The 12571-nt window shown below is 27.3% G+C and overlaps 1 protein-coding gene across 1 annotated transcript in view; it reads right to left on the reverse strand.

The window, feature by feature from the left end:
- Window positions 1-4475: 4475 nt before the first annotated feature.
- The window catches only part of LOC136080285 (uncharacterized), a 39218-nt gene continuing 31122 nt past the window's right edge, over window positions 4476-12571 (reverse strand). The window contains exons 5-6 of the mRNA XM_065796901.1: window positions 4683-4817; window positions 4476-4531 (exon numbers count right to left, since the gene is read on the reverse strand). Coding sequence (XP_065652973.1) covers window positions 4476-4531; window positions 4683-4817 — 191 coding nt within the window. The remainder of the gene's footprint in view (window positions 4532-4682; window positions 4818-12571) is intronic.

A 12571-nucleotide genomic window follows, 5' to 3' on the forward strand; every position in this document is an offset into this window, starting at 1 on the left:
TACTGCAAAATAACTTAACTTCATGATTAATATTGAAAATATGTATATATGTATATGTGTATTTATATATATATATATATATATATATATATATATATATATATATATATATATATATATATACACATATATATGTATATATATATATATATATATATATATATATATATATATATATATATATATATATATATATATATATATATATATATATATATATATGGCAATCTTGAAATAAAATGTCAAAAGTACAGAATTCCATGATTTTAAATATCGAATAAAATCAATGATATAAATAAGGATTTTGGTAAATAATATTGGCGGTTTGTTTTCCTATTGGTCTCTAAACTATGCCTAATATCCATTGCTCCACAACAAAACATTACCACACACTGTTGACACAGTCAGACACCTTTTTTAACAAGATAACAAAATCTGCATGCTTTGTACAATAGTTTTCTTTATAAGAGTCAAGATTCTAAGAGCCAACCAAAAATGTAAAAGTACCAAGATTGTAAGAGTCAACCTGTTTAAATGAATTTTTTTTTGTAAATAAAAAATACACAATCTTGTTTGGTTGGTTTTTTAAGTGTAAATGTTTAAATAAAGCATTTATATGCAGTAAAACGCTATTATCTGTTTCTGTAAAACAATTGTTTTTAGACCTGCTAGTTTCTAATGACAACAACAACAAAACATTGAGGTAAGCTAATCCAAATTGTTTGAAAGTCTGTCATTTCAACCTTCTTTGCTCTGAAGAGCTCCAATCAAACTTTCTAAATAATCTTGATTAAAGTGAGATGTGAAAATACAGCTAAATTTTTTCGAGAGAAGCTCCTGACACAATTTCAGTATACAGTTATTGTAACATTTAATCTCTAATGAGATAGGGATTTTAAATCAAAAAACATTCATTTTTTAATCCGAAGTTGATATTCCCTTACCAGTAACATGTTATTTTCCATTGATAAAACATCACATTTATTTTATCAGCATGATACTTTTTTGAATTCATTAGATTAAAAAGAGAATTATTTTTATCAACAAATTGGTTGGTCAGCAAGAAGTCAGTATAACAGTTGACAGTAATATTTAATTCAAAAAATGCTCCAAGAATTTTGGTGCAAGACAGATGGAACTGCATTTGTCTATCTTATACAGCGTCTGAATGTGGCGCCATGAGACAATATTTAGAACTTAAATACTGTAGAAATTGGCATTATGGAGAAGACATTTTTCATAATGCTAAGGCTTTTCTGAACAATGAAGAGTATTATTTATTAAAAATTAATGCAATATAAAAAAGAAAAGTTTGTAGAGTTCTAACCAAGGTTGTTGTTGTGAACTTATTTCTACACAACCAGGACATCCCATAATGCCTTGAGCATACGATTACACTTTAAACAATTTGATTGTAAAAGAGTCGACAGCGCTTGGTCATGAAAGCATCAGTTCATTTAATTTGACTGATAGTTATTTACATAATGACAATACTGAGTAAAAATGGTGCTTGGTTTAAAATAATTTTTACATTTAACTAATAGATAACAAAAGCATATTCTAAAGTTAATAAAATTCCTTATCTTAATTTTAAAAGTTATTAAAGTTAATAAACATAAAGGGTAATTACACATTATATCAGGTTTTCAAACATAACGTTAACCATAGATCATCCAGGTCATATTTGAAAATCAGGAAAACTGTTTAAGTTAAATATCTAGATAAAATCCAGAATATATTTTTCCCTTAATTTTGCTTTTAGCTGAGTTGTTTTTATTTATTTTTTCCAACTTTTCTTAATTTTTGTTTAAGTGATGAGTGAAAAAGCTTGGAAAACAAATATATTACAAAAATATGTACCTGAACATGTATGTATGGAAAACGTTTTGGATATCCGGAAAGACTAAAAATTGGAAAAAAAAATTCAAAATTCCGTATATATCCAAAAAAGATAATTCATAGTTAACATAACATAAGTTTTTTTTCATAAGAATTATGTTGAAAACTACAGGAATTAATTGTTTTGTTCAAAATATAGCTGTTATGAAAAAAACGTAATGGTATTTGTCATTATGTTTTTTTCATGAGTTATACATTGAACATAACAGTAACTAACCTTTATTAAACACAGAATCTAGTGTTGTATTTTTTTATAATATAATTAGTATTTTTTTACAATGTATAGTTAAAATGTTTTACATCAAAATGGTTTTACATCAAAATGGTTTTACATCAAAATGGTTTTACATCAAAATGTTTTACATCAAAATGGTTTTACATCAAAATGGTGACACCAATTTGAAATGAAACTCCTCTATATTAAAAAAGACAAGTATTTCAAAAATATACATTTTCAAAATGAAATTTATTAACCTTTAATTTAAATGAAAAGTAATATTACTAATATAGTATACATTTTCGGAGATGATTTTAAGTGTGTATTTATTTTGTTTTGTGCTTTATTTATTAAATATGTAAACCCAATAAAACATATTATCTTTTCAAATAGCTTAACATTAATGTAAAATTAATTAAGATAATATGTTTTCTGCGGTGGGTAACTTTTTTTTAAATTAAAACAAATAACAGATTTATTTAATAATATACATAAATACACATTAAGGGCTATGGAGCTCACTACTTCTTACCATTCACTATAAATGGTTAAGGCCATTGCTCTTGACATTTCAAAAGCTTTTGATAAAGTTTGGCATGCTGGTCTTCTCCATAAGCTTTTTTCTTATGGTGTATCTGGCAACATCTTTAAGATCATTAAATCCTTCCTTTCCAATTGCAGCATAAAAGTTGTCCTCGATGGACAACACTCTTCTTCTTATTCTGTAACTTCAGGGGTTCCTCAAGGTTCTATCCTTGGCCCTATACTCTTTTTAATTTACATTAACAATCTTCCAGATATTCTCACATCTAAGGTGGCATTGTTTGCTGATGATACTACCATTTATTCTTGTCGTGATAAGAAACCATCACCCTCTGATTGCTTGGAGGGGGCATTTGAGCTTGAAAAGGATCTCACTTCTGCTACAGCATGGGGCTCACAGTGGCTGGTGAACTTTAATTCAGATAAAACTCAATTTTTTTCAGCCAATCATTATCGCAATAATTTAGATCTTCCTATATTTATGAACGGTGATGTACTTGATGAGTCATCTACTCTTCATCTTCTAGGATTAACTCTTACTTCCAATCTTTCTTGGAAACCATATATCAAATCAGTTGCAAAATTAGCATCTGCTAAGGTTGCATCTCTTTATCGAGCTCGTCACTTTCTTACTTCGGATTCTATTCTCTATCTCTATAAATCCCAAATCCGGCCTTGTATGGAATACTGTTGCCATATCTAGGGCGGATCTTCTAATCATGCCCTTTCTCTTTTAGACAAGGTGCAAAAACGCATTGTAAACATTGTTGGACCTGCTCTTGCAGCCAACCTCCAACCATTATCACATCGTCGTAATGTTGCTTCTCTTTCTCTTTTCTACAAATACTATAATGGGCACTGCTCTAAAGAGCTAGCGTCTCTTGTGCCATCTACAAAAATTCATTCTCGTGTTACTCGTCATTCAATTAAGTGTCATCCTTTTTCTGTGACTGTTCCTAAGTGCTCCAAAAATGCTTATTCGTCTAGTTTTTTTCCTCGAACATCAGTTCTTTGGAATTTGCTTCCTTCATCTTGCTTTCCTGATTCATACAATTTGCAATCTTTTAAGTTGTCTGTCAATCGTTATCTTGCTCTACAATCTTCATCTTTTCTCTTTCAGTAACTTCCAACTTTAATTAGTGGCTGCTTGCAGCCTTGTTGGAAGCAAAGATGTTTAAAAAAAAAAAAAAAAAAGTTAAAACATAAATACAATTTGTTTATATCTCAATTTAATTTTTTAACTTAAGTGTTATTCATAGTTTTCCTCTTTGAAACATTTTTTTAATTTTTTTAATTAAAAATATTTTAAAACCATTGTGATGTCTTCAGCATTATTTACTAAAAGCAAACATGAAATGACATAATCAACCAAGGACTGCAGCAACACAACAGCAATTACAGTATCACGACAAGTTACCAAAAACAGATATTGTTTTGTTAATTGGTGAATTATTTGTTAACTTTTTAACAACACATAAATTGGTTATTTAATGTTAATATTTATGTAATAGTTATGTAATAAACAAAAGGGTCAGAATTATAAAAAAAAAATTGATATTTGTGAAAATTTTGTTTTAGAGATATTTGTCATTTATGATGGAGAGACATATTTATATAATCAATTAATTTAGTTTGTGCATTTAAAGAAATAAAAAATTTTCTTTTTAAAAATAAAAATAATGAAGGGGGAGAGGGAGACTAAAAAACTAAAAAGCATTTAACATTTGAAGTTATTAATATTATAACAAGTAATACACATTTTAAAATATATAAGAATTTATAAGAAGTTATAAATTATTTAATATTCATTGTTAATTCAAAGCCATGATAAAGTATCATTATTATCTACCACTAACTTAAACTTATTAAAATCTATAGATTAAAGAATAACTATATAACAGGGTGTCTGCTGGATCAAGGAATTCAAAAAAACATTTTTCTAAAAAAGTTTAAATCCATTTTTTCTGAAATGGGCAATTAAGGAAAGTTATGAAGATAAGTTAAGATTTCAGGATAATTTTACCTGAATATTCCAATAATTCTGATTGGTTAGCATAACTCCACTCTAAAATACTTAAAACAATACACTCTCTTGTTCTGTTCATAAATCCATTAGAATTGCTACAGTTTGACCAATTGCTCCATTGTGCCCAAAAAACTAAAGTAGGGTAAAAAGTAAAGGAAAAGGAAAACATTTTATAAAACCATTATAAATATGTGGTAAATAAAAACGAACCATAAACAAAATAAATTGTTTATATGAAAGGAAATTTATTTGAAATTAATTTTTAGCATAAATAAATAATAATAATATTAATACTAAACGGTTTAAAAATTATTAATAACATTTAAACCATTTAAAGTATTATGGTATTAAGGTATAATATAACACTTTTTTATTACTTTTTATTATTATTTTTGCATATTTATTTTAAAAAACAAAAAGTAAAAATAATAGTAAAACTTCATTTTGCCTAATATAAAAATATATTTATATATTTAAACATATACCCAAACAGTATGATCAAAATTTTATATCAAGTAAAACTGTTAAAACACTTAAACACAGTTAACCACACTTTAACAAATTGATTGCATGATAAAAAAACATAATGTTTTTTTATTAAAGCATAATCTACATGATTACCAGTGATAACTTGATGTTAAAGTATAAAATTAGCGATACCAGTTTGTTGTCAAATCAACAACACACATCAAATCTTTTGACTTGACAAAATACTTTGCATTTGAACTTGGTTTTATAAACAAATTAGGTTGAAAAAAAATATATAAAACTCATACCACGTTTAAAATAAATGACCACTAATGTTCTCTCCATGGTTTCTATGGATTTTAAACTCCATGGTTTCTCTGGATTTTAATTGCTATGGTTTCCTTATTTTTAAATTGCTTTAAATAATAACCTTATAACTTATTTTTAACAGATTAAAAGCAACTAAATAATGTTGATTCACAATGATATTATATTGAATCAAAGTACTTTCTTCTAAGAATAAGAGCAATATTTATTTAAAATTAAGATAGAAGGTCGCATCACATCATATCAATTAAACAATGAAAACCACACTAAATAAACACAATCAAGCTCATCACAATCAAGCTCATCATTGGTATGCAGCTCTTATTGACAAAAACATAAAGGCTGAAAAATGTAAAAAAAAGATTTGTCAGATAACATATACAAGACTTGTCTAGAAAAATATACTTTATTAAAATTTGATGATGCAACATTTCATTACATACTAGGAAAATACTTATTGTTAAAACTTTTTATTTTAAGTTTTTATTTAATACTTTATTTTAAATTAATTCATCCAACGGAGAAATTTTTATGCATTAAAGTTTGCATCAGCTCATTAATTTTAAAACAGCTTTTATTTTGATTGTAATTTTGCTAATTAAAATCAAAATAAAAAAAGTATAAAAGTTCTCAAAAAGAAGAGCACCGCTCAAGAGCATCTAACTAGGAAATTCATACCCCCTTCCTTACCAATGTTGCCTATTGGAGTAGAGCTGACATCAAACCTTGACCTCTGGGTTATGAGCCAGAACTCTAACCACTATACCACCGCTACTTGACACTACTTTAGACAATGATTACACAGTGAGCTGCTATAGCTGCATTAGTATGGTGAATGCTTTAATATCAAATTGCTACATTAGCATCACAGCAAAACTTTTTTTTAAACTAGTAAACTTTTCTTCTTTTTTTTTTTAATCTTTTACACTCAAGTCATTCATTTGAGCTACAGAGCAACCAATCAATAAAATATGATTCAGATGAGGGCAGATTTGCTCTAAATACTTAGAGCAAATTTGCATTTTTAACAAACACTGATTCATACTTTCATAAGTTTTCAGTTAAAATATATTGCTTATCTTTATCATATTTTATCATTTAAAATTTTAATGTTTTAGTGCAACTTAATAAGACATTGATACTGAAAATACTGGAATATTTTGTAGCATACTTTATTGTTTTTATTATGTTTATTATTGTTTCTTCAACATTATGTTGCATAGTGTTGAAGCTAACTTTGTCTTTCTTTGCAACTAAGAGTTTTTTTAAACTTTTTTAAAAGAAACAACGAAACTTTTTATTAAAGTAAAAAAAGTCTCGATGTGTCTGCAAATCTCTGTATTAGTTCTGCTTTCTGGTTACTTCTATAGAAGCTCAACTATTAGCAAATTTTAACCTATAAAAACCAATTAACTTCATCTTTATATGCTAAACTAAATAAACCCTGCAATTTCTTGTCTGATCACAATCATTTTCCAAGATTATTTTGCTCAGGTTCTACTATGAAAAATAGACTATTGAGGACTATCTAAAAAAAAAGGTAAATTCTACGCAATTTTTTTCTTCCTTCAAAAAATTATTTAACAAATTATCCAACAATATCATTACATCTATTCCATGCAAAGTGATGGAAATGCTAAGTGATGGAAATGTTTAAGATGCAATGCTAAAGCCTTTTCTCATCTGAAAATTTTTCCAACCCCTTGGATATTACATATGTGTGTCTATTAGGCTGGAATTAAAAAAATTTAAATATTTTCACTAAAAGCAGCGGTATTGTGCTTTTTATAAGTATACTATATATAGCAAATTGTGAAGAAAAAATATTTTAAAAATGCACATTTTAAATTCCTCCTATTAACTTTGGTATTGTTTGCTTGTCTGTGGCTAAATCTTGTGACGGACTTTTAAACCACATCCCCATATCAATCTGAAGTTTGATCATAGACTTGATATTGTTGATAATGCATTCTATCAAACTTTTGGAGCTAGGACAATAAGAATGGCAAGACAACATCAATTTATAAATTGAAAAATGATAAGGATCCTCCTTCAGATTTTTAAAAAACATTTTCAATTTACAGCTTAATAGCTATGATTATACATAGGATGTTAATGCAATATTATAAAAAACTTGTAATTGATAATTTTAGGCATAAATCAAGAATTTCAATTTAAAGGAGCTATCAATTTCAATTTATAGGAACTAACTGCCAACACATATTTTGTTCACATTAAAGCTTTAAAAAAAAACGTTTAGTTTTTTGATTAAAAAAATTAAAAATGCATAAAAACTAAACATAGCATTTTAGTTAAAGCTAGCCTTCCTCATTTTACTCTATCAGAATCTTTTTTTTTTTTATATATCAAAGTTTTTTTTTTTAACGCACAATTAGCAATCATTTATTTGCATAATTTTTCACTAATTCTGAAAAAATATTTTTAATAAAATTTAAATTTATTTTGAAAAAAATAAGAACTTTTAGATTTCTTGTTAAAAGTCTCCATAACTTTTACAATTTAAATATGCATGAAAAATAATTCAAGTAAGTAAATTGAGGCATATACTATCAAGACTTCATGAGACAGAAAAATGGAGAAGGTAAGCTTGGCCTAAAACTAAAAGTTTAATTTTATTGATATACATTTTTCATTTAGCTTTAATCAAAAGAAATTTACCTCAAACAGTTTTTTTTTTACATGTTTTTAAATATGAACACATTAGGTGTTGGTAGTAAGTAGGGAGTTGGTAGTTACACTTTAAGAATACATGTAAGATTCAATAGTAATATAATTCAAGATACCTTTATAGACATGATTCGAAGTGTCTGAAAAATGTCTTATGTGTTAGATTGAATCTCATTTGTTTATTTAGTAGCTACATAAACTGTAAATATTTAAAAATTCATGATTCATTTTATTGAATCATCAATCTATTTTTTTAATGCAGTTAATTCTGGGTTTATTTGAATTTTTTGTAACCTACTTTTGCTATGTCCGCTTTGTCAAATATTTTAAATAGTTATTGCTCAGCCAGTTATTTGTCTTTCATATATATACTTCATAAAAAGTAAAATAAATTTTTTTTGTCACACTTTTCTAGTTACTGCTTATTCAGTGATTATCTGTTCCTGTGTTTTCATATTAAACTGCCATTTTAGTGTGCACCAATGCGCAATAAAATGTGTCTAAGATTACAGTTTTCCATGTGTTGGGACAAGTTACTTGCTCCATAAGAAGAAATTTTATTGTCCATGGCAGAAAAACATTCTCTCGATTAATTATGTACAGTTACTTTTTTGTTTCTGCTTCTTAACAAATCAACTTGCGGTAATCAATTCATACTCTAAAGAAACTGTCCTTCTTAAATACTATGACTACTAGGCTGGACTAAAGACAAACACTTAGTTCTATGAGATTATTTATTAGCATCTCATCAATATGCTTGCACTGAAAGTAATTTTTTTTGCATCAAGTTTATTAATCCTGTTGGTAGCCTAATGCCATTTCCTCTAGGCAACTTTGCTGGTAGCTGGATGATGACAACAATTACTTGGGTTTTCTCGATTGTAACCTAGTTTTCTGAAGGATTAACAGCAGCAGTTAACATAGGCAAAACACACAAACATTGCTTTTCAAATATTATTGTTTCTGACAAAAATAAACAGCCTGCATCAGATGGCAAAAATAAACGGCTATCCATCAGTTAGTTATTATTTATAAGTTATATTATACTACAGTTATTATCAGTTATATTATGAAATGTTGTTGTCAGGTCAGGTTATTCTGCTACTGACAACATGTTATCAAATACAACCTGCTTGATATCCTGCTGTCTTGCAGGATACACTTTTTTAGGCAAAGGTTAGGAGAAGTTGACTCTGACTTAGCACACCCACTACTTTGGGGCTCTTGGTTGAATAAAGGCATTAGATTGTGTTTCGATAAAAATACTTATCTTGGGCAGACTAAATGCATTTGAAAACTGTCTTGTAGAAGGCCTCTTAGGCAAAGAATTAGGGGGTAAATAGATTCTGTAGACCAACTTTGCCCCCCTTCTTCAACTATAAGGCAAGCGTAGATGTGTTTATAATAGATTATTTTCCAGTTTATGATTTTGAATGCTGGATCTTCTTGACTTGAGACTAATTGCATGGGTTTTGCTTGTGACTCTACTGAAATTCATTCTCTTGTAACTCACCATTCAATTAAGTCTAATACTTTTATTGTGACTGTTCCTAAGTGCTCCAAAAATATCTCATTATACATCAGTTCTTTGGAACTCGCTCCTTTCAACATGTTTTCCTTATTCATATAATTTGCAATCTTTTAAGTCGTCTGTTAATTGTTATCTTGCATTATAAACTTCATCTTTTCTCTTCCGATAACTTTTAACTCGATAATGGTTGCTTAAAGCATTTAAAATGAAGATGTTTAAAAAAAATGTATATTGAGTTTCAACCAGATTAACTTAATTGGTTATTGATTATTGATTAACTAATTGCTGTTATTGATTTTTTATTGATTGCCTTGCTTTACTCTTTGCGTTGCTTTTCTATTTAAAAGAAAACAATTTTTTTGCTAAATCATCAAAAACTTTTTTCCAAAAGCTGAAAAGGTAAATCAAAAGCAACAATTATCTTTACCCGGACAAAATATATATGTGATGGTAATGTAACTTCTTTTAGGTGGTACTTTAAAGTACCATCAGTAAACAAAGGATTTTAAAAATTAGGCACTTATACTTAGCACATACTTTTTTTTAGTTATAGCCTTCTTTGCAACAGGGTCAAATCATTATATTTCAACCAATTTTGAGAAAACATTATGGGGTACTATCTCTGAATTTCCTGATTTTTACATACCATTATCTACATTATGTAGATCGGTTAAATTTGAAATTTCAAACTTCCAAGTGTAGCGGTTTAGAAAATATAGCTTTATAAAAACTGTGCAGTGGCCCCCCTCAATTTAAGAGTTGTAAAAACAGGCTACTTTAATGCCTTATAACTTTTTTCTAACTTTTAACAAGTGTCTCATTTTATGTAGAAGTGTTTCTGGGTAGTTCTGTATTAAAAATACTGGTTTTTGTTAACTTGTATTATATTAGAAAAAAATTATAGCCTCCTCAACTTCGAAAAAAAATTTTAAAAATGCTAAAAAAGGCCAAAATGAAGTTAACTGTAGTACTTTTCTATTGAACTGAAATATGTCTAAAAAGTATTGTCTGTTTGTTTGTCTGTCAACAAACTCCTATTTTCAGCCATATTGAAATGCTCGTAATTTTTGTTAACAATCTGTATTGATCTAAACTTAACTATCTGAAAATGCAAACATATTTTATTTGTTGCATTCACAAAAAAAATGTCAGCACTTTAAAATAGCCCTACTTTTAAAACATATTTTTATCCCAAGAATTAAAGCAGAGTTCAGTTGATTATGCTTATGATTATGATTAAGTGACAGTTGTCAGATTTCCTTTAACCAACTTCGAATGAATTGAGAGAGGGCCACAGCATGACTTATTAAATGTTGGATAGTATTTAATAAATTGTAGACTATGATGAGAAAAAAGTGTATGCAGATTATTATTTTTAATTCCAGTTCTTAAGATCAGCAAGAAAATTTCCTCATTTAATATTTCCAAAATTTCAGTCTGACCACAGTATGTATCTTTATGACAATCTAACTTTAGTTCAATCCCAATAGAACGATAGAAATGTCAAATATATATATATATATATATATATATATATATATATATATATATATATATATATATATATGTTAATATATATATATATATATATATATATATATATATATATATATATATATATATATATGTTAAATATATATATATGTTAAATATATATATATATATATTTATATATATATATATATATATATATATATATATATATGTATATGTATGTTATATTTATATTTTTAAATAAATAATCTAACTAATGATCTATATTTCTAATTTCTATATTAATAAACTTTTGATGTCACTTTTGATTAGATCACTGGCCCTTGTGGCCATTCGGCAACAAAAAATATAAGTCATTAACTTCAACTTCTGGTCTTTAATTTACTTATTAATAAAAGTGTCATTGTATTTTATGATGATTCAGCATTAAGGAAAAGAAAAAAAATGGTTGCCATAAACTTTTAAATACTTTTTAAGTCCTGATACTTGCGCTCAGTTTTTAGACTCTGATTTTGCTGTTTTATAAATCTATAGTGTGGATTTTTTATAAAATAAAATTTAAAAATTGTTTAGCTCGTTCACATTTTCTAAAAAATAATAACTCAAGTTATGCAATTGTTATCATAATAGTTTCATTTATATTGTTCTACTTCACATTGCCATTCATGCATTCATTCATTTCCACTGCCACTGATTGCACTTATTCAGTTATTAGCATTTTAAATAACAGAAACAAAATGTGGCTGTAAATTAAATTTTAAGATTAACTTAAAATATGTTTAAAGTATTTAACAATAATACTGGGTTTTAACTAGTTATTGCTGCTCTATTAAAGTTGGTGAATTAAAATTATTACATATACGTGGTATAAGTCATGTTGATAAATGTGGTAAAAGTCACGTAGAGAAACGTGGTAAAAGTCACGTAGATAAACGCGATGAATGTCACACATTCATTTATGGTTTTTAATGACTATTGTTGTTTTATAATTGTCATGGGAATTATAACTTTGTATTTATATACGATTTTGTGTGATAAAAGAGAAGGTTGAAAAACGCTTAGATAGTTGTTTTTAATATATGTATATAAATGAATACAAGAATGCAACAAGCTATTTCGGCTATTACGCCACCAGCATTTGATAGCAACCATCAACGGTTTATCTGTCAACTGCGAACATATATTGCAGCAATGAACATTGACGAAGCAAAGAAAAAGACGATAACATTAACATGTTTTAATTGTGGAAAATTTGGACATTATGCACTGGACTGCGAGGCAAAATGTAAGAACTGTTCACACAATCATCGAGCCAAAAACTGCATCAAACCATTGCAAGGTTTAAAAGGAAAAGGGAGAATTTAGAAATAATGGCATC

Source organism: Hydra vulgaris, chromosome 05 (assembly GCF_038396675.1).
Source record: "Hydra vulgaris chromosome 05, alternate assembly HydraT2T_AEP".
NCBI classification, from domain to species: domain Eukaryota; kingdom Metazoa; phylum Cnidaria; class Hydrozoa; order Anthoathecata; family Hydridae; genus Hydra; species Hydra vulgaris.